Here is a 22,072-nt window from a genome sequence, read left to right on the forward strand (position 1 = left end):
ACCGGCGTGCACCTCGCCCGCTCCACCGACCGCTCCTCCTGCTGCGCCGGCCGCAACTCCTAGCGTTGCGCTCGTGCCGGCCTCCGCCGCCGGCCGCCAACCCTCCCCGCGTCTCCTTGTGCCGCGACCACGAGCCAGCCGCGCCGCCTCACATCACGCCGGCCTCCTCCACCGCTAGTCGCGCCTCTGCATGCGTGCCGTGATGCCCTTCGTCGCCGTCGACAGAGCGCCCGCCGTCTGCAAACACCAACGCGGGAAGCCGATGTTGTGGGTCCAGCCTGCCTCGTCACCGGAGTCAGCTGTTTTTTTAAGAACTTTGTAGTCCTGTGTCCATTTCTGGTAATAGAAATGGGGGCCATGGCCCTTGCTAAAAAAAAAATCAAGATGAAAAAAAAGTTTATGTACTTCATACCTTAGTGTCTCATATAGTCATATCTCAGTTTTTGGGTTAAGGTTACTAATTATGAAACAAAATCTGTGCGAGGCCGATCATCCTCTTCATCATCTGGAAAGCTTCCGGCTTTGGATCGGACGGGTGCCGGTCAAGCCGTCCCGCTCGCTTGCCCACCACCACGCCGCTCTTCCCGACCTCCATCTTCAGCCGCCGGCCCACGTCGCCGCGGCGGCGGCGCCCGCCGCCGACGGCGACGACGCTTTCCTCGTGCAGGGCGATGTTGAGCATCAGGGCCGGCTCCACGGGCACGTCCACCCAGTGGTGCATCGAGAACACCGTGTCCACGCGGTTGCTGCCGGCGTCGTAGGCGTACACCTTGTGCCGGCTCGTGGCCAGCAGGACCTTCCCGTCCGGCGACGTGCAGAGCGGGAGGACGCGGAGCCCCAGGCCTAGCTCGTCCCTCATCGGCCGCTCTAGGCTCGTCAAGCTGATGCGGCAGCGCCGCGACCACGACGCCGACGGCGAGCTGGGTGCGGCGGCGCCGCTCCATGTCCAGAGCTCGTACTCCTCCGCGACGAGGCGGAGGTCCACCACCGCGCACAGGGATCCGTCTAGTTCGGCGAGGTGGCTGACCTCGCGCGCCAGCTCCTCCGGTGTAGGAATCCATCCGAACTGCTCCGTGGCGAGGGAGAGCGACAGGATGACGCGCACCGGCGGCGAGCCGAGGAGGATGCTGGCTTCGACGGCACCGAGGCGGGCAGTGTCCATGTGCCAGTAGAAGCAGCCGTCCAGGAACACCGGCGACCGCCCTTCGAGACACCTGGTCACGCCCGGCGGCACGCGCCCGGCGGACGGCCGCCATCCGCCGCCGGACACCAGGCTGTACATCTCGCAGCGCTCCTGCCCTCTCTCCTTCTCCTCCTCGTAGAGCCTAACGACCTTGTGCTCGCCGGCCGCTGGGTCGAAGCCGAGCCCCGTGCTCGAGCGTCCGTAGGCGCCGTCGTCGTACGGATCAGGTTTGGCAGCCGCCGCGTACGGCGGCAGGGAGACGTGCTCGCCGGTGGACAGGTTGCAGACGTAATACTCCGACGAGCTGGCCTGGAACAGCAGCGTGAGCCCGTTGCACGGCTTGGTGGTGAGCACGACGAGGTCGTCCTCGGCGGGAAGGTTGCCCACGGTGACGAGCTCGCGCGCCGCCGATGAGCCCGATCCGTCCGACGCTAGCTTGCAGGTGTAGAAGGCGGCGGTGGCGGAGCCCCCGGCCGCCGCCGGCGCGAAGAAGACGATCTCCGGGCGGCCGTCGTCGGTGGCCGTCCTGAGAGCGCGGCGCACGCGGACGAAGTGGTCGGAGGTGAGCGCGGCGCGCCACGCCCGGCAGACCGCGCGGAGGCGAACGACGGCGGCCGCCGGGACGCGCGCGAGGATGTGGCCGACGACCAGGTCGTCCGGCAACACCGGATGATCAGCGTGCCGAGGCCTCTTGCACGGCGGCCGAGGCGGCGTCGAAGCTTCTTCGGATTCTGCCATGATCGATCGTGTGTCAGATGAGATGAATATGATTTTGATCGTGCTAGGAAAAAGGAGGCACAGGCCCTTTTTATCTATACAAATTAAGGTGAAGTGCAACATCGTGTACCAGTCCGACTCGGATTGGTAGTTCTAATAAGAAATAAGTTCATCGGAGGTCACTCGACTTAATAGAGAGATTTTTGAGGTCCCTTGATCGCAAAATCAGAAACTAACCGTGCACTCAATGTCGTATGGCAGTATATATGGGTGGTTTTGCTGACATGGTATCCTAGTCAGAAAAAAAAATTAAAAAAAATACATGGGGCTCACATGTCAGCTGCACATCTTTTTTTTCTTATCTTTTCTTCTCCTTCTCTTTTCTCCACAACGGGCCGGCATAAGAACCAGGTCAACGCCGATGACGTCGTGTCGCGCCCGACGAGGAGGAAGTTGGTGACCACGTCACGGAGGCTCTCGTTGCTGTGCTCGCCGCTCGCAGCGAAGCGCGACAGGAAGTCGTCACTGCGCGCCAACCCGGCCACCACTCTCTCCCTGCGCTCCCCGACGATCCGCTCGGCGAAGCCTTGGATCGTGGCGAGCACCTCCTGCAACCGCCTCTCGGGCTCCATGTTGAACAGCCTCTTGAAGCACCACCGCGACTTGACCGGCGACATGAACCGGTCCATCACGGCATTCTGCGCGTCGTTGAACGCGCGCATGAACTCCGCTCTCTGGGGCGAGGCCATGCTTTCCTCGCGCGAGGCATGCGGGGTCCTCGTCGAAGGCGACATGGCAGATGTTGTCGAACGCAAAGCACTCCAGCACGTCCTGCACGTCCAGCATCCGGCCGTCGCGCTCCGCCCGCTCCAGCAGCGGCAGCAGCCTCTCGACGACCTCGAACCTGACGGTGTCGACCACAAAGTTCCTCAACGAGCGCTTGTTGAACTTGTAGCTGGCGGCCTTCTGCTGCCACAGCCACTGCTCGCCGTCGGAGTTGAAGATGCCATGGCCGAGGAAGTCCACGAGCATGGACACGGCGAGCTCGCCCTTGGGGTAGTTATCGAAGTTAGTCTTTAGCGTATACTCGACATTGGCCGGGTTGGCGGTGATGACGCCGCCGGTGAGGCCGAGCGCCTTGAACGACATGGTGTGCGTGGGGCTCCGCTTCATGACTTTTGGTGTACGAGAACTGGTGGTGCGCCATCGATCGCCACGGCAGAGTGTGGGGACGAGTCTTCGGAGTTGGCCATGGTGGCGACGACAGCGGTGGTCCAACCGTTGGGCGCAGCGGCGTAGAGCATGCACAAGAGTGGCTCATATTGGTTCAACAGCGGTCGGCCGGCATCGTCTCCCTCCTCTCCCGCGGGACAGTCTAGGCTGGCGGCAGCGAGCTGAGAAGCTCATTGGCGATGGCCTCCTCGAGCCAGCCCTCGGCAGCGCCAAGCCAGCTAGTCGCCCGAAAATGGCGCTCCCCCTCCTCCTCCACCACCGCTCCCCCCTCTCCCACCGGCGCGACGCGTGAAGAGGATGGGAGAGGGAGAGTTGGTTGACGGAAGATGGCCAGATGGGGGAGGGGAAAGGCGGCCGGCTGCTGCCGTGCTCGCCCTCCGCCGCTCTGCCCGCCACTCGTCGACCGCTGCCGTGCTCGCTTGCCACCAGCCTCCCGCATCCGTGCTCGCCATCGTCGCTCCGCTCTCCGCCGGAGAGAAGAGAAGAGAAAGAGAAGAAAAGAGAAGAAAAGAAAAGAAAATAAAAATGTGCAGCTGACATGTGGGTTCCACGTACTTTTTTAAAATTTTTTTGCTGACTAGGATGCCACGTCAGTGAAATCACCCATATATACTGCCATAGGACCTTGAATACACAGTTTATAAGAGTTTAGGGGTACACATTTCTGGTTTTGTGGTTAAAGAACCTTAAAAAAATTCGCTGTTAAGTTGAGGAACCTCATGTGAACTTACTCCTCCAAATAAAAGGTCACAGATCGATTTAATTAGGCCTGCACGTATATACGGGCCAAACTTGGTTCATGCTCATGCGGGCCAAATCTCGCAGAAAAATGATATTGGCCCAGCCTGCATTGGGCATGCCCGCTAATAAGACGTATTCTTCACATGATTACGTATTTTCATCTTTACGCCTTTGATCTTAGTACACAGAAACGTTATCCTCGCGGACGGCGTCCCTCCCTCCTTAGCCGCCCACCGACGACAAGGAGTACCCCGCGGATCCGGCAGACCTGTCCCCCGCCGCCAACGACTCAGACGGTGGCCACATCAACCTCTTCTCCGCCCGCGGCGGCTCCGGCGGTGCTGCCGACTTCGCGGCGCTCGCCTCCGCCGACGGTAGGAGGGGCACCGCTAGGGAGCGGGAGCCTCCCGCGAACCCTAAACTAATATTCTGATAAGGTTTGGTTAAATTTAGTAACAAGCCCAAACCTTCTATACAAGGCTAAACCGACTTTGTGAATAAGGTTGGCCAAACCAACCTTCAGCATAATGACGAGCCGATCTCAGCTATAGAGTAGACCGACCAACAAACTCTAGAGTTCGAGTTCAGTTTAGATATTTACCATATTTTCTTGTTTGAAACCAGGATTTCTAGAGTCCTATTGGATTTTAAGACCAACTGAACGTGGAGAAGACCTTGTAAACACAATACCACCCCTCCTATAAACAGACTGGGGCAAGGCCAATTGAAAAAACCACTAATCAAACGTTAAAATCAATCAACTACCCCTACCCTTATAATCTACATCTCCCTTCTTCTACTAGCTACCTGTATCTCACGTCATTTCATCCTCAACCCCCTAATTGCTCGTTGTCTCTCTCACTGCTGGAGAAAGGGTCTTTAACCCCGGTTCATAATCCCCTGTAGTGCAGGTTATGCAACCGGAAGCATGAATCTGGGACTAAAGATACAACATACTGGCACATGCGAGTATATAACATGCTGGCACACGTTCACCTTGACGGGTCTCTCACATGTGTTTGTTTGACAATATCTACCTCCCATGCGGCAATGTTTGTTTGACAATATCTACCTCCCATGCGGCAGTGTGTCTCCGAATGCTATTGTGGGTTACACACAACATGCTTAAGGTGTGGTGGCGTGTTTTGATGCCAACAGTAAGACTAATTAAAAATTCGAAATAAAAACATTTCCCTAGCCATTAATCTCACCGTCATTCTCTTCTCCTAGCGAAGTCGAGTGATCAGGAGAGGCAACGGGGCTACCGGCGCCATGGTCGGAGAACATAGAATTTTTTTCATTTTAATATTTACAGAAATATTATACCAGCGAAAATATTTACAGAAATAGATCTGCCGCCAAAGTGTAGGGCGGCAAGGTGACGTGGCACATGGCGCCGTGTGCGCATTTTGCGCTGAGGTCCCTTGCTAGTTGCTACCCTCTGCAAGGGTGGCAAGGTGGTGAAATGCAATTTTCGCCGCATGCAAAATTTGCATGCCCGCTCAGCAGCCTCCAGCGCTTGGTCACACACGTCACTCTACCACCCTCGGGGAGGGCTGCAGAGCCTATTTCTGTAAATATTTTCGCCGGTATAATATTTATGTAAATACTAAAACAAAAAAAAAATACAAAATGAAAAAAATTCGGAAAACGTACGTGCCGCTAATGGGCCGGAGAGTGCGGGAACTAGCAGCGAATTAGGGCCCAATTAGATGTCTTGTGTTGGGTTAGGCCCACTTGAACGAACAGTCAGGCTGAATCCTAGCCGCACGTCTCCATCCAACGGCAGTCATGGACGAGAAACGAGTGGGGGTCAGAGATTTCTTTTCCGACCGAGCTGTACTGGGCATTCCTCTGGGAACCTCATGAGAAGGGCCTATCTTGGTACTCTCCGGGCCCACCTGTCGGTGTCACACCTCGACGTTGGCGCGCTGATAAAATTGGAAAACTAGAGGGGGTTAGCGCGAAAAACACCTTCGCTTTGCCCAATCTCTCTCCCGGTCGGCGAACCCTCTCGACGGCGGCGGCGGAGGAGGAGCCATGGGAGGCCACGGCGGGCTGAACATCCTGCCGCAGAAGCGGTGGAACGTCTACAACTTTGACAACCGCGAGAAGGTCCGCCGCGACGAGGCCGAGGCGGCCCGGGAAGAGCAGCTCCAGCGCGAGGCCGTCCGCCGCCGCGACTCCGACCTCCGCCTCGCCGCGCTCCGCCGCAACCGCGGCCTCCAGTCCGCCGACGCGGCGCCCCTCCCTCCCCGGCCGCCCACCTACGCCGCGGAGCAGTGCCCCGCGGATCCGGCCGACCCGTCCCCCGCCGCCGACGACTCAGACGGCGGCCACATCAACCTCTTCTCCGCCCGCGGCGGCGGCGGTGGTGCAACCGACTTCGCCGTGCTCGCCTCCGCCGACGGTGGGAGGGGCGCCGCCAGGGAGCGGGAGCCTCCCGCGAACCCTAACCCTAAGAAGCGGAAGAGGAAGGAGGAGGAGGTGAGGGCGGTGGGGCCCGACGAGGAGAAGTACAGGCTCGGGTATGGCCTCGCCGGGAAGGGCGTGGCGGCGCCGTGGTACATGTCCAAGCCGTCGGCTTCATCCTCCATGGAGAGGAAGGATCGCGAGGCGGGAGAAGGGAGTGTGGGGAAGAAGAATGGTGGGAAGAAGAGCATTGAGGAGCTTAGGGAGGAGAGGAGGAAGAGGGAGGCCAAGGAGAAGGAGCGAGAGCGAGCGCTGCTCGGTGTTCCATCGAGGAAGGAGAAGTATTCGGAACGGGGACGATCGTCGAGGTTGTAGCTTCGCTACACAAGATTCATTAGTGTGAATTCTACTTGTGTTCTTGGACCTTTTGATTTTTTTGTGCTAATTGATGTCATCTTTGTGGCTTTGATGCAGATGGGCACGGTGATGTGGGGATGCACTTAATATATTTGTGCAGGCTCTTCGAAAGATGTTGATTTGAAGAACAATGTGAGGATTCACTTAGACCCTTGTTAGTTTTGGGCGTACAAATTGTGAATTAATTTGTTGCAGTGCAGTGTAATAAAAAATTACAATGAAATTATAATGCTGGTTGTTGATGACTCTCAAGTTTTGTTGTATCGAGAAATAAGTTGAATGGATTAATGATATGCAATTAAATTTTGTTTGATCATTTGGGGTTGTTCAAAGTTCAAACAGAAGCATTTTATTAGATTTAAGTTGTGTATTACAGCTCTTAACATCCCTAATCATGTTTGTTGATGTTCCAGAGGAAGTTTTTTGCCCTGTTACCCTGTATAGTTCTATGTTCTATCCCTCCTTTTGATAACACTCTTATTTACCTGCTGGGTGCCTGTGTCTCTTATATTAGAATATTAGATAGAAAATATCATGTTTGCACAATATGGCATAGATAATTATTATGTAAGCACTTGTGTTGGGTGCGAAACTGTATCTCACTAAAGAAAATGGGGGAAAAGGCATATGGGGCTCCAAAGTTTCTGTCTGTTCTTGCTTGTAATGTGGTGCTCCTGGTTAAAATGCTTGTTTATTTATAATCCACAAAGTTGGGGGCCACAAATCGTGCCGAACATACTTGGTACAGTGTTGACTGATTTTTGTTGAAAACCTAGATTTTGTTGGGACCAAATTTAAAATATTATTCTGAAAATGTAGCAATTTATGCTGGCAACTGTTTGGTGGTAGTTAAAGCGAGAAGGCTAGACCTTCATTGACTTTTCCTGATAAGGGTTTTTCTCTAATTAATTGGCTGGTGAACGAGAAACATCAAACTATTCAATCATGTTACCTACATAGTTGTGCTATTGAAAATCTGGCTTATTTTTGCAACAGATATTTATATTCCGCAGAAACAATTGGAGATGACTTGATGAAGGAGATTCCAGAGGTTTTATATGGCAAGAAGAGCCAAGGTGCTAAGCTGTTCAGGCGCCATTGCCGCCGAGGACATCCCAGTATTAGCAATTTGCATCAGAGTTATCTTTTGTAAAACCAACCCTGGCTAATGTAAACTAATGTAATGCAATGGAGCTTTCAACTCTGGTAGAAATTTCATTGTTTGCTTGTAAAGTTTATCAAAAAATTGCATGGTGGACAGACTCAACTCTCAAGCACCTCTAGATTGATCAAGGTTGGAGAAAACTTATTTTCTGGAGCATGTCGATGATCAAAGTTGAAAGAGCTTACAACATGAGATGAACTCTCAAATATCCCATTTGCTTGTTGGGGAGATGGTCACGATGAATTATAGAAAGATCAATACATACGATTTTATTTGGGAAAGATACAAACCATTCCTTTGTGACATGATCACATCGATACTACAATTCACGTTTTATAGATAAAATTAAGAAAAAACTAATACTGTAAACCACACACGTAACAATCAATAGGAGTAACTTTCCAATGATTAGTTTAAAAATACATCATGGATCAAGCTAGATTACCACTACGACGCCACACAAACACCACCCTTTTTTGTCCATCGGACACTTGTAAACCTCACCAAACTTGGTACATTTGTTTTTCTGCATCCTTTGGCAGCTGACCAACAAAACTAAGCATCCCCACGACGTTACCTTTTTATTTACTATATATAGAGAAATTATCTGACTAGACTGGAACATGAGATTTCTCATTTCTTTACAAGACAACCCAGAATAATGCTAAGTAGCCCAATCACCAGTACGAATGCCAGCGAGAAGCCTCCTTGATGTTGACTGGCTTGACGCCTTGCAAGCTCCTGCATATTTATGCCCACCAACATGGGGTTGACAAACATGATCACTGACATATTCTTTTCCAGTGAGTTCAACAAAATGAGAAGGCATTTCTTCCACACAGGACCTTAACTAAAGTTTTAACATGCTAATGTAATATATTTGCTCCTAATTATTCAGACAAGACCAATGGAAAAAATAAATAATAAATCAGCTCCCTCGTAAGCGAACGAAGTGCATAATGATTCAGCAAAAAAATAATAAAATAATTGTCGTCTATGGATAACCTAGAGAATTTTGTGTTGAGAAAAAAGTAACATCTAAAGGCGCATAATCGATGAATTTTATATTGAGAAGAAATGACATCTAAAGACGCATAATCAATGGATTTTATATTGAGAAAAAAAAACATCGAAAGACACATAATTAATTGATGTGTGCAGCTTGAAATATCTAGATTGAAGGCCTTCGGATGAATCCCCTGGAATATATGGTTTATGTGTATTTTCTACATGAACAACTTAAGGAGGTGATGCTTATTTTCGTAATAATATTTGAATTGAAAGGGGGAATTCTTTTACAATTAAGTAAAGGACTCAATTATTAGCTTTCAAACGGAAGCATGTAAGAGTGCACGATTTTAACCAAATACTCACCAGCTCCTCACGAAGTTTTCTATTTTGCTCAAGTGCAGATTTCTTTTCTTCGGTCAATTTTGCAACCAAAGCGGACAGCTGAAATGAGAAGACAAGTGGTTGTTCAATGCAGGCATAAGTCAATGACCAGAGCAGAATCCAAAAATAAATTAAGACTTAAATAGAAAAACAATTTTCGTGCTTGGAACAATCATTAGTAAAACACACATATAAAGAACACCCTGCTACCTGTCAATTGAATATAAATCAAATTTATGAAGATGGAAAAACAAATATTGTTAAGCATTCCAAGTACAAATACTCAAAATCACGGGAAATTAACTGGAAGAAGTGTTTTAAATCAAGGGCTATCTTGGTGCTATAGCTTTCCTTGAACCATGTCAACACAGAGAAAAACTCTTGTTTGGAATATAAAATAAGTGTTGGTAAGTTGGTAACTAGCCATCTATGCACAATAAAAGTCTGCAGCTAGATACTGTATTATTCAAACAGAAATTAACTGAATGATTCCTTTATATATTTGTTTAGAAGACCTACCATTCCAACCCCCATTTTTAATTTAGTTACAAAGAACAATGAATGGAATTCCACACAGAGGATGACTGAGAAACAGAGGGGAAAAAATCAGAGAGCGAAGTTCAGATGTTAAATGAACTCACCTCGAGGTATTGTTCATCAGATCCTGCATGTACTCTTGTTTCCTACAACATTTTGCATCACAAAGACAGAAACAAGCAACATCTTAAATTTTGTACAGATTATGAAATTGTAGACCAAATAAGGGGCGCATATATGTAGAGAGAGAGAGAGAGAGAAGCAATTAAAAAGATTTGATTGTATATGTAGCACGTACAACAACAGGACTTGCAGTCTTCAGCATATCCTCATTTCTCACAAATCGTCCAAGAGGTGATCCCAACTCCTGAAAACACATTGAGCAAATCATCCATTTATTTCCTTAATAGACTCATAGGAGCAGAAATATCATATGAGAAAAATTCAGTGCACTTACTGTCCCCATCTCAGCTGATCTCAATGAGACATTACCACTTGACAGCTCCGAACCACTCCTCCCATTATCCAAAATCCGCTGCATAGGCACCAAAATTCTCTTTGGAATATCAGACTCCTCTGCAATCTCCATCGCTGGTTCAGGTGGCATCACATAAGAAACCTTCAGCTTCACCTCCTCAACCATGTTGTTCTCATCTCTCATGAACTAAACAACACACCAATCCATGAATTCAGCACGAAATCTTTAACCACGAACAACATGTAAATAACAATTTAGTACTACCATTTGAGAGGTGATGTCCTTAGCTGACAAACCATCGTCGACGACCACGCTCTGCACCAAGAACTTGTCCTTGCACTGCAAGTCCGGAGGCGCCACAATCTGCGCTTGCATCGTGACTGAAGCACAAAACGCATCGAAACTCCCCACATTCAGACAGCCACAAAATAATCCCCAAAATTGAGCAGTTTCTTGAACTTTGGCTTAGTTCAGTTGTTTACACAAACACATTACCTACAACGACGGAGGCGGATCGCGGCCGCACGACGCCATTGTTGGGGCGCACGCAGTACTTCTTGGGGCTCGTCGTCTTAACCTACTACCCACACGCATCCACAAAAAAGGACACCGCAAAACCATGAGCGAGACATTTCCTCAAACACCAAGCAAGCAAGCAAGCAAGAAAAATATTTCTAGGGTTTTGCACCGCAATCAAACGGGCCGCAAACCACCTTAAACGCGACGGTCCTCTCGGTCTTGTTGGCGATCCTGAGGGGGCAGGAGATCTGCTTGTCGAGCTCGACTGGGCACGCCAAGAAATTGCAAAGGTACCAACAGAAAAAAAAGATTCAGACAAAAAAACAAGAACACCCGGCGAAATTCTGAAACGAGATGAAGCTAGCAGGGGAGCAGGAGGGGTCCGGGAGCTTCGGCTTACAGGGGAACTGGAGCTCGGGGGGGTCGACGTCGACGAGGTCGCAGGAGGCGGCCATGGCTGGGGTGGGGTGGGGTGTGGGCGAGAGGAGGGAGGGGGGAAGTGGTGGGAAAAGGGAGTCCTTTTCGTCTTGGAGGCGAATTTTCTTGTGGGTTTTATTATGTGTTTATTTTGCTTCGATTTTTTTTTTTGTGAATGAAAAATTTTATTATTTGTGTGTTACTGTACTACTTCCTCCGTTTTACAATATAAGACTTTCTAGCATTGGCTACATTCATATAGATACTGTCTAGATTCATTAGCATCTACTATATGAATATGGGTAATACTAGAAAGTCTTATAACATAAACGTTCGTCTTATTACAAAGATTAAGTAGTTATAATTTATTTTGTTGTCAGTTATTTTAACATTCAAATTATTTTAAGTATGATTTATATCTAATATATTTAAATAAATTTTTTGAACAAGATGAATGATCAAACATGTGTTAAAAATCAATGGCGTCCTCTATTAAAAAACAGAGGGAGTATTATCCTACTCCTACATATTTTTATCGATGTATTTATGGGTAAACTCCTTTTGAAATATTCAGAGGTAAACTACCGCGAAATACTATTCTACCAATGTAAATGTTGAAAAGGCGTACGACCTTCACCGATCAGCTAATGTGTGGATATAGTCATGTTTATAGAGAGATAGATGGTTTTGCATAGTCATGGATAAAAGTTATTTTGAAAAAGGTTTACACTTTTGATGATCTTAGTAGACGTATCTAGAGATGTTAACCGTACAAAAGGTATTGCTTTGACAAAATAGTTGTACATTTTCTTGTTCTACCTTGACACTAGTACTCTTCAAGTTTCAGTTTGACTTGCAGAAGAAATTGGGCTGTTTTGTTTTATTCTATTTCTTTTTTCTGAAATAATTCTCTGACTTGTTGTACATAATTACTAAATATCTTTGTGTATACTCAATTTTAATGGTGTGATCCTAAAGATTCTTCAGCATTTCACCATTAACTGGTCCACATTCCTAACCTATTTAAGATACTTCTGCCCAATTTTTCTCTTTGTACTACTATACGTCTTCTGTAGTTGGTGGCCGTTTAATTCTCAACTAAATGGAGGATAGCTATTTTTCGTCCATTTACGGGATTATTTTTTAAACATATGCTCTTTCTTTAGACCCATTTTATTTTTTTGCGTAATAATTTTTTTTTCCAATTCAATTGTATTCAGCCCAATTTTCGCTCAGGCTCCGCCACTAGTAACAAGTTGAAATTAAGCTCACAACCAACCCAAATTCAATGAACAAAAACGACAAGAAAAAAAGGGACAAAACACCTGATACCTCACGTTTTTGTCATGTGATATTTCTGTAGCAGTGGCAACCAATTGCCACACATGAATCAAATTAAGATTGAGTCTCTATATAAATATATACTCATGCAAATGGCATATAGCATCACTGTGTTTAATTGTCCTGAAAATAAGCACACTACCAAATTATATTGTTCAGCAAAATTAATGACACCCTCTTCTTTCTTTCTTTATTTTTTTTTTCTCTTTTGGTTTTGGTTGCCAGGTCATTTTCATCCAAGTTGGCATCACATCAGCCAATAAATAGAAGATGTTCATACATCATCTCAAGAGACAGAGAAAACCGGGTCGTGTTCATACGTTATAATACACTGATGGATCTAGGTGCAAATGGTGTTGTCAAAGGATAGGTCAAGAGAACACTTTTAAGAGTGCCATGCTTCCCAATTCCCATTTCAAGCCTCCCCATGACTCTTTTCCCATCACTTCTTCCTTCTTTCTTTTTTTCCGGCTCCCTTCGTTTTTGAGTCCGAGTTTAGACCTTGTTTAGATGGGACTAAAAGGTACCTTTTAGTCCCTATCACATCGGATGTCTGGACACTAATTATAAAAATTAAACCTAGATTATTAATAAAATCTATTCTATAACCCTCGACTAATTCGCGAGACGAATCTATTGAGCCTAATTAATCTATGATTAGCCTATGTGATGCTACAGTAAACATGCGCTAATTATAGATTAATTAAGCTTTAAAAATTTGTCACATGAATTAGCTCTCATTTATGTAATTAGTTTTATAAGTAGTCTATGCTTATTACTCCAAATTCATCCGATATGATAGGGACTAAAGTTTAGTCCCTATATCCAAACACCACCTTAGTTTCAAACTATTTCTTCAAACTTTCAACTTTTCTATCACATCAAAACTTTCCTACACACACAAACTTCCTATTTTCCGTCACATCATTCCAATTTCAACCAAACTTTCAATTTTAGCGTGAACTAAACACACCCTAAACACACCCTGAGTTGATTCTCATGTGTTCTAGCTTGTCAGTCACTTCAACGGAATTATGTGTCAGTGTCAACAGTTTTACATGCACAAAATCGAAAATATGAGGCTAACCGCACAATAACCACGGGTATTGGTCTTGTCAATTTATTTCACATCATCGACGAACCACTAATATTCACGTCAACAATTTTAAAGGCATAAACCAGGGTTTGAAAATATGATGCTAACCGCACGATAATCACGGGTATTGGTATTGTCAAGGTAGTTCATATTGACATACCGCTCGGTTAACCTAACCAAGTTTAAAAAAAATTAAGCTTTCTTTCAAAAGATAAATGGCAGGCGACAAACATTTAGAGATGAAATCGATCACCACATTCGTATCAAATTCATGTCCGGGCTCCAAGGCCATCCATGGCCATGTGCCAATTGTTCGATCACACAGGGGTCCTAAATATTTCAATATAAGCCATTGTGTTTCAATATGTTTTCGATATCAATCATTTATTTTCAAAAATTTCCCTCTTCTTAATCTATTGATTCGGTTATATCGTATTTGTTTTTTTAGATAAGTTTGATAATAATTATGGCAACCATAAAAAATACAGTTTACAATGACGATATGAACGTGTATTCTCATGTGCTAAATATTCCATTTTTTTCGCTTGGAATAAAATAAAAATAAAATTCTAATTTTTCTTTAAAATTAACGGACCTTGTGATATGGGGACGTACTCCCTCAGTCCCAAAATAACTTAACCTAAAATGGAATGTGGTCCATCCTAAAATGACGAATCTAGACAAAGGCTTGTCAAGATTCGTTCTCCTCGGATATATCACAGGTTGAGTTATTTTGGGACAGAGGGAGTAGGTAGTCCCTTTCTGAATTTCACTGAAATTGTCAATGAGGACGAGCAGTAATCACGGTTATCAACAAAACCGCTCATGAGCGAGGATCGGTATTTCGAAACCCTGGCAGTGGCACACATACATATAGTATCATCAATTACGAGCCACTTAGAAAAACCAAGGCCCCTAATAGCAAATCTGTACCACGGTTTACGTATACTATACATTGAATTTGGAAGGCCAAGCTGAGGGTGTGTTTAGTTTAGAAACTGGAATGATGTGATGGAAAAGTTGAAAGTTTATGTGTAGAAAAGTTTTGATGTGATAGAGAAGTTGGAAGTTTGAAGAAAAAGATATTAACATAAACAAGGGCTGATTGAAGTGTCCATAGCAATCGCCAGGTAAGATGACAAAGAAGCTTTACTGAATGCTAATTGCTTGCTCTGCCAATGGATGGTGGCATCAAATCTCAACTTTCTTTCTGAGTACATGTACTTTTTGGACTCATACATCATGCACTAAACACGCACTCGTGTGGGCAGTGTACATTCCAAGATTGATGGACATTTCATCAAAAAAAAAAAAGAAAAATGATTGATGGACACTAACGTTAAATCTAAAATTTGAAACCTAATAACGACCCATTCGATTATAGATATAAATTAAATATTATAAAAAGTAAACTTATAGAGCAAGTGATCCAAGCAATACAATCGATCTTTTTTTTAAAAAAAAGAACATAGTTTAGAGACGTAGAGCAGATAATGTACAGTAATGATCCAGTGAAGTTGGATGAAGAAATGCACGTGTGTGTTCATAGGGGTAGCTGTACGCGCGTTATAAGCGTCTGTATTTGTACTGTGTTTTAAAAAAATGAAGAGGAATATGCCGAAATTCCATATCATTCTCAACTTATTGTAAAGGCAAACTCTGATGGGCCGTTTAGCGTGTATAGAGGGGGACTTAACCATGGAGGTTTTGGTGTAATTATGGAGTAAAAGTGATCACAGCCATTCACACGTGAGACATGAAATGCAGTTCAAATGACAAGACTGAAACTTTCGGTGCAGAACTGCAGAGTTGCCGCTGTGCTGTCTCTTGCTCTGATACTGTGGATGTAAGTTTGTAATGTCAATCTGTTCATGTTTTTATAGAGGAATCTGTTCACGTTTTTTTTCAGAGGAATCTGTTCATGGTTGGGAATTCATAATTTTGTTAAGAGTATCCAGGAATGCTCATGGGCCTAAAAGGCTGGGCTTGGAAAACCATGTTGCTAATCTAGACAGGCCTTGGCTATGTACCTGGGCTATCCTCCACCAACTGGGACTGCGGGATACTATTATAGTGGTATCTCGACGTTTGGACCAGGTGGCACAGGAGTTTTTACCCAGGAGCATGGGTGGCGGTCTAGTCTACGGATCGATAGCCACTAAGATATATGTTTCTGTTAAACTTTTGTGCTTGGGAGATGTTCTAGTTGTTTCTTTCTTCTTTTTTGGCTGTGTGCATTTTATGCAGAGGCCGGGGTGACTCAGTTTGATTGTATCATCTTGATGTAATTAACTGAGTGTAAATAAAGCTTCTATTATCTTAAAAAAAAAAGACAGGCCTTGGCAATTAACAGCGGCGCTCCTACAGTATTGTAGTCTGGCTCACAGGAGATAGAATTCCATTCTTTAGCCGTTTTAGCTTATAATAATTATGTTATTAGTTAAAAATTAGAGTATTATATATGTGTTATGACATGCATAGGATTCCCGATAATTTTTGTTTTGGGTTTAACACTGGCAATTAGTATATGACAATGACAATGACTTGGGTGAGAGAGGGAGGATCAGATCATCCAGTTCTGCTTGGATACTGATGCAATGATCCTTTTCATCTGCTTTACTGCTACTCCAGCCTTCGTCCATTATTGATGAGCCGTAAAAACAACTAAAAATAATTTATACATAAAACTTTTATATCTATTTTACTAACGGTTCTAAAACCAATTATGCAAAATAAACTAAAGTTATACTACCATCAGATGACCTAATGCTGCTTATAAACGCCGTACTGCTTTTATATATATATATATATATATATATATATATATATATATATATATATATATATATATATATATATATATATATATATATATATATATATATATATATATATAGATAAAACTTTTACATATGTGTTCTGAACGATTTAAAAGCCAATACTGAAAAATAAAGTTCAATGAAAAACCATCAATATCAACTTAGTTTAAAAATTCAAATTTTGACAGCTGCTTATAAGTTGTAGGACAAAAATGGGAGCCTTATCTGTAGTGTAAAAGATGCCAACGGCTTGCCGGTTTATAAGCTGTATGGCAAAAAGATAACAGTGGCTTATAAGCTCTATAACTGTTTCAAAATTTTAATTTTGGCTACGGCTGATAAGATAATAATAAGCAGATGGTGTAGTGTAACGAGATGTTGTGCTGGTCCTGGTATTAAATGTGTGCATTTAGAGGGGAGTGTACCGGATCAAAGAGACAGGGACACACAGATCTTGATGCACTGAACAAGAAGAGGTCTCTCTCCCTGCAACCAGCGGCTCCGTGTCCTGAGGATGTAGGGTTGTTGTGGACATGGCCTACACAGAACAAGTGCAGAGAGCACAGTGATGAGTGGCAGATGAATTGTCACTGTGAAAGATGAACTGGCACACGCGGTGTAACTTGTACTGTACCATGCTGCAGCGACTGATTACCATAGCCAGTAGCCTAGTACAGTTCCAGGCTTCCAGCAATCCTGCTTTGATGATGATACACAGAAATGTTTGGCAATGGGAGGACTGTTTCCTGCTTCAATCTTTTTTTTCACGAACGCACAAAAGAATTACTTGTCAATATATTCGAAAGAGTTATAGTTACACAACGCAATCAGCCAGACCGACTTATACAGGGGAAGGGAGAAAAGGCAAAATAAAAGACTGGTTTCTTGTTTCAATCACAATGCAGTTGTGTCATAGTTTTGCTTATTATAAAACTTTTATATGTGTGTTCTTAGAAATTTGAATGTAAATGCTGGAAAATAAAATTGTGATGAAAAAACCTCAAAAATCGACTCCAAAATTAGGTTTCTTGGTCAGTGGTGAAGCAAGCTGATGTTCTGTAATTCTGATTGTTTAGAGATCAGATTATATGTTTCACTCTCTTTTACCCACTTTTCAGCTCACACTGGATGGTGTTTTGCAGTGTTGCTGTTGCTGAGGAAGGTCGTTTCTTTCAACAAAAATATGGATGCCATCTTCATCGGTTTTGTTTCTTTCATTGGAAAGGACACCGAGGGGAGAAGAGTTCATCAGTTAAAGCACATCAAAAGATTAATTTTGGAACAGGTCAGAGTGCAGGAAAAGGAAAACCATACAGTTACTTGTCTCATTCACAGTTACTACTACTAGTCTGTATTGGCACAGCTCAGGATATAACTGCATCTGATGAACCAGCTGTTCACAGTTCACAGATGACAAATCTGCAGCAGCAGAAGTTAAGCATGAACATTGATGCAGCAGAAATTCACTTGCATTGTCCGTTGATGCGATGCGATGAGATATTCAGATAAGAGTTCAGGTGTGAGTGTGACCAAGAAGATACTAGCTCGGTTGAACATGGACACTGATGCAGACCAAAATCAGAATGTAGATTTTAACTCAGTTGCATTGGCCATCAACATGATTCGACAAGATCTTCAGATAGAGTTCAGGTGTGACCGAGAACAATACTAGTTGATGTTCCTTTTTTTTCTCTGCATTTCATTCTCAATTCTCACTGACAGACATGTACATCACAAAGCTAGCAGATTTACCAGACTAATCAACACCTCTTCCTCTTCTTCTTTTTTTAACCAGCAACGACTAAATATGCAACTATGCATCTAATCTACTCATGATCTCTGTTCTTGATTGCGCATCACAACCAGATTAAACTATACATTTCATCTGATTTCATCTCATCTCATCTCATCTCATCCTCTGAATCTAAGCCGCTACTTCTACTACCACAGCTGGTGGTTCTTTGAGTATCTCAAGCTTCCTCGCCGCTTCGACGCCGCCGCCGCCGCCGCTGCTGCTGTTCTTCCTGGTAATCCTGATGTACCAGAAGACGACGACCACCACGGCGGCGGCGAACCCGACGAGGATCACGTCGGCGCCGGCGATCGACCGGTCGGGCTTCATCACGCCGCCACCCTGCGCCGCCGCCACCACGCCCGCCGGCCCTGGCGCCGCCGCCAACACGGCGCTCGGCGGCTCGGCGCCGCCGCTGCCGGCCAACAGCGGCCTCGCCATCGCCACCGCGGCCACGCCGCCGGCGCCATGCAGCACGGCGGCGCCAAGAACCGCCGCCAGCAGCCTCGGCGTCGCCAAGAACCGGCTCCTCGCCATTCGCGGCAGCAATGCAGGCACAGAAGAACAGAGAGATGGATGCAGAAATGCAGAATCTGGCTCGAATCTCGATCTCTACGAGCTCCGCGGCGTTGTGGTGATGAAATGGTGGTGGATCAGAGGTGAGATGTGAGCTGGTATATATAGAGTGAGGTGAGGTGGTAGGGGGACCCGACCAAGGTCGTAGTGGGCAGGGCAACGGCACACGAGAAGGATAAAAAAATAAATCAGAATTCAGAGTTGAGAATTATTTTCCCAGTCTCAAAATAAATCAATCTAGGATTAGATGAGATATTACCTAGTACTACGAATCTGTACAGATTCCTATTCAAATTTATTGTACTAGATAATATTATATTTTGGCCTAAATTTGCTTATTTTGGGATTGATGAAGTACTCCCTCCGTTCTAAAATACGTTTATTTTTTATCTCTTTCATTTGTTCCAAAATAAGTTCATTTTTTAATAGTCATTGTATCGGAATTTATAACGATAGAGAATAAATGCAATAGAGGAATAATTGCATTAGCCATTAGGATTTGATAAAGTAGGAATATTTTAGTTTTTTTAATGTGCTGGATGGGTGAAAAATGAAACTATTTTGAGACGAGGATATAGTAGATTGGTTGGGAACTTGGGATTCTGAATTTGAGCAGTGATGTGGAGTAGTAGCAACTGAAATTTCCAAGAGTGAGACCTGCTCTGAATTGATGTGCTGTTTACAGTAGAGGAGGGAGGAGATCGATCAGGGGAGGTCGGGATCGGGGGGAGAGAGGCTCGGGGAAGGCTTGGAGTGGGACGGACGCATGCTGCACTGGTTACAGCTGAGCTGAGCTTAGCATGAGTGTGCATGGCTGGATGCTTCTCAACCTTCTTTGACTCATGTTCTTCACCTGGAGTGGTTGGTTGTACTAAACTACTAGTACTTCAGTATTATCATAAAAGGTTAAGAGCACATAGTGTGATATACTTAATATGCAGGACCATTACCACTAAACTATGGGTAAAAACCATAGTTAATCTAATCACACACATTCATACAGGTTGTGATTGTCACTACTCCCTGTCCTAAAATATTACTTCCTCCGTTTTATATTATAAGATTTTCTAACATTACTAATATTCATATATATGTTAATAAATCTAGACATATATATATATATATATATATATATATATATATATATGTATATGTAACTAGATTCATTAACACCTATATAAATGTTGGTAATGCTAGAAAGTTTTATAACTTGAAACAGAGATAGTACTACCTAAGATAAGATTTGGTTCATCCTAAAACAATGAATCTGAACAAAAGGTAACTAGTCTGGATAGAATCGTTGCCCAGATCTATTGTCTTAATACAAACTAAAATATTTTAGATAGCAACATTCCGGAATACTGAACGCAGCAAGCGTGTGACAGCAACGGGCTACCCCAGCATTTGACCATTGTCAAAGCAGAAATGAAGGCGAGCGGCCGCGTGTCTGCTGGAGGAGAGGACGACAGGCAGAGCAGAGAAGGAGAGGTTAGCTTAGCTGGATCCATCCATCCATCCATCCATCGATAGCTCCATGGCTGGCTGCACTGGAGAATGCGCGTTTGGTGCGGCGCAATGGACATTCCGTATGCTGCTGCGACTGCGAGATCCCTTGGTTTGGGTGGCAATGCGTCTCTCTCCTCTTCATTTGCTTTGCTTCCGGCTTGATTGTGCGTACTAGATCTGCACACATGCGATGAAGGGGAGCGGCCACCTGTTTGGTTTGGGTGTATTTGTATATGGCTAGAAAAGTTTTAGCTGTATTTAAAAGAGGTGGTCCGTTTTTTTTCTCTCTCTCAGTTTTATGAATATATGGTAGACACGTGCGCATAGAGTGTGTGTTTAGAGGAATAGAGACTAACAGTAAATCTCTAGCCTCACTAAGAAACAAAGTCATGGTTAAGTAATTTTGAGAACAAGGGATCATATTAGGGCATCCATAATGTGAAAAAAAAAGATAACCCTTATAGCTGTAGATGAGCAATTTATATCAATGTAAAAGCTGGAAGTAGAAAAGGAAATGTGATAGCCATCTCTAGCTATATGGTCCACCCACATGAATTAAAAATGCATTATATTTCACCTCTCTCGTGAGAGAACATTGGCAGTTGGATGCGATTTTTTTTAAGGTGTGGGTTTTAACTTAATCCAGTATCCTATTTCGAACAACAACAACCCACTTACGTGGATTCAATCTATATTGAACTACTTAGTCTATATACATTGTGGCATATAACTGAAAATACGATTTTCCCCGTTACCATACAAGTCTAGCCTTGAGTTTCTGGCCTATTTAAGACATGTAAAAACTGTATAATTTTTACCCAAGTAGTGGTAATGGTATTTCAAGTGAGCACTCGATCGGTATTGGAGGTACAGTAAAAAATATTTTTTGTTCTATGACAGGAGTATGCTATTAACAAGAACAGGAACAAAGTACCGAATCAGTTGGAGTGAACCCCACTAAGAACATACAAGTATCTCCAATGATCCGGAAACAGTAGGGAGTGGCAAATAGAAAAACAAAAGCTATGGTTTAAAGGATGCCTTTTGAAGATACTTTACATTAAGATGATCAATTAACAAAGATATGTCACTCACGCTGCTACTACTGACTGTACTAAATCCAGTAGCTTTTGATGTAGCCTGCATCGGGAGTCTACTTAAATATCGTAACTTGCTTAGACCTCAAGTCTTCATCTGGTCTGAACAATCTAGGAATGTATTAGCTGGGCGGACGCAGCATATTTCCGTAGAAATAAAATAAATCTATATTTCGCGAGATTAGATATTGGGTTTGTTGCCCTACTAGAATTGAAGAAATCATTAGTAGGGTGGTGGAGTCGTGGGTATATAAATATGACTATTCAAAATTTTAATGTTCGCTCTGGAAGTATGTTAAGAGACGTATTATATCTGTTTTACGTATGTAGTGGTATGTATGACTCTGTTTTTCATGAATAAATTTTTTTGGTAGGTTCAACTCAAGCACTATAAAATTTTGATAAAGATGAGATAAAATGGATATGTTTGGTTTAATGCTAAAATTGCATTTGGTAAGGTGAAACAATATATGGCTGTACCAGAATTTTGGCACTGTGGTACTAATAATTTTAATGATGTGTTCAGTTTACTATCTTATCAAAAAAATCTTTACTTTAAAAGTGTGAACCTGTTGTGCATGCGAAGTGATGTATGCCTCTGTTTTTCATGAATCGGGAAAAAAAAAAAAGATGG

General features: G+C 44.3%; 3 protein-coding genes and 1 pseudogene across 4 annotated transcripts; 1 reads left to right on the forward strand and 3 right to left on the reverse strand.

Moving 5' to 3' along the window:
* Positions 1–457: 457 nt before the first annotated feature.
* LOC127786151 (uncharacterized) lies at positions 458–1,921 on the reverse strand. Its single transcript, XM_052313482.1, has one exon. The coding sequence runs from the start codon at positions 1,919–1,921 to the stop codon at positions 458–460; it is 1,464 nt and encodes a 487-aa protein (XP_052169442.1).
* A 148-nt stretch (positions 1,922–2,069) lies between these two features.
* On the reverse strand, positions 2,070–3,070 carry LOC127785938 (cytochrome P450 CYP94D108-like; annotated as a pseudogene).
* Positions 3,071–5,826: 2,756 nt separating this feature from the next.
* LOC127752769 (uncharacterized) lies at positions 5,827–7,970 on the forward strand. 2 transcript variants are annotated; one of them, XR_008012409.1, is made up of 3 exons: positions 5,827–6,654; positions 6,761–6,835; positions 7,700–7,970. XR_008012409.1 is itself a non-coding variant. In XM_052278177.1 (2 exons), the coding sequence occupies exons 1-2, from the start codon at positions 5,915–5,917 to the stop codon at positions 6,771–6,773; spliced, it is 753 nt and encodes a 250-aa protein (XP_052134137.1). In that variant the 5' UTR covers positions 5,827–5,914; the 3' UTR covers positions 6,774–7,019. The 2 variants fall into 2 exon arrangements, 1 of the variants encoding a protein (XP_052134137.1); XM_052278177.1 differs by lacking the exon at positions 7,700–7,970 and having other exon boundaries at positions 6,761–7,019.
* A 276-nt stretch (positions 7,971–8,246) lies between these two features.
* Positions 8,247–11,304, reverse strand: LOC127752768 (vesicle-associated protein 1-2-like). Its single transcript, XM_052278176.1, has 9 exons — positions 11,195–11,304; positions 10,989–11,059; positions 10,771–10,852; positions 10,540–10,655; positions 10,255–10,461; positions 10,096–10,164; positions 9,902–9,943; positions 9,243–9,320; positions 8,247–8,609 (listed from the first exon to the last, which is right to left on the reverse strand). The coding sequence occupies exons 1-9, from the start codon at positions 11,247–11,249 to the stop codon at positions 8,502–8,504; spliced, it is 828 nt and encodes a 275-aa protein (XP_052134136.1). The 5' UTR covers positions 11,250–11,304; the 3' UTR covers positions 8,247–8,501.
* Positions 11,305–22,072: the final 10,768 nt, after the last annotated feature.

The sequence above is a fragment of the Oryza glaberrima genome, chromosome 10 (assembly GCF_000147395.1).
Source record: "Oryza glaberrima chromosome 10, OglaRS2, whole genome shotgun sequence".
NCBI classification, from domain to species: domain Eukaryota; kingdom Viridiplantae; phylum Streptophyta; class Magnoliopsida; order Poales; family Poaceae; genus Oryza; species Oryza glaberrima.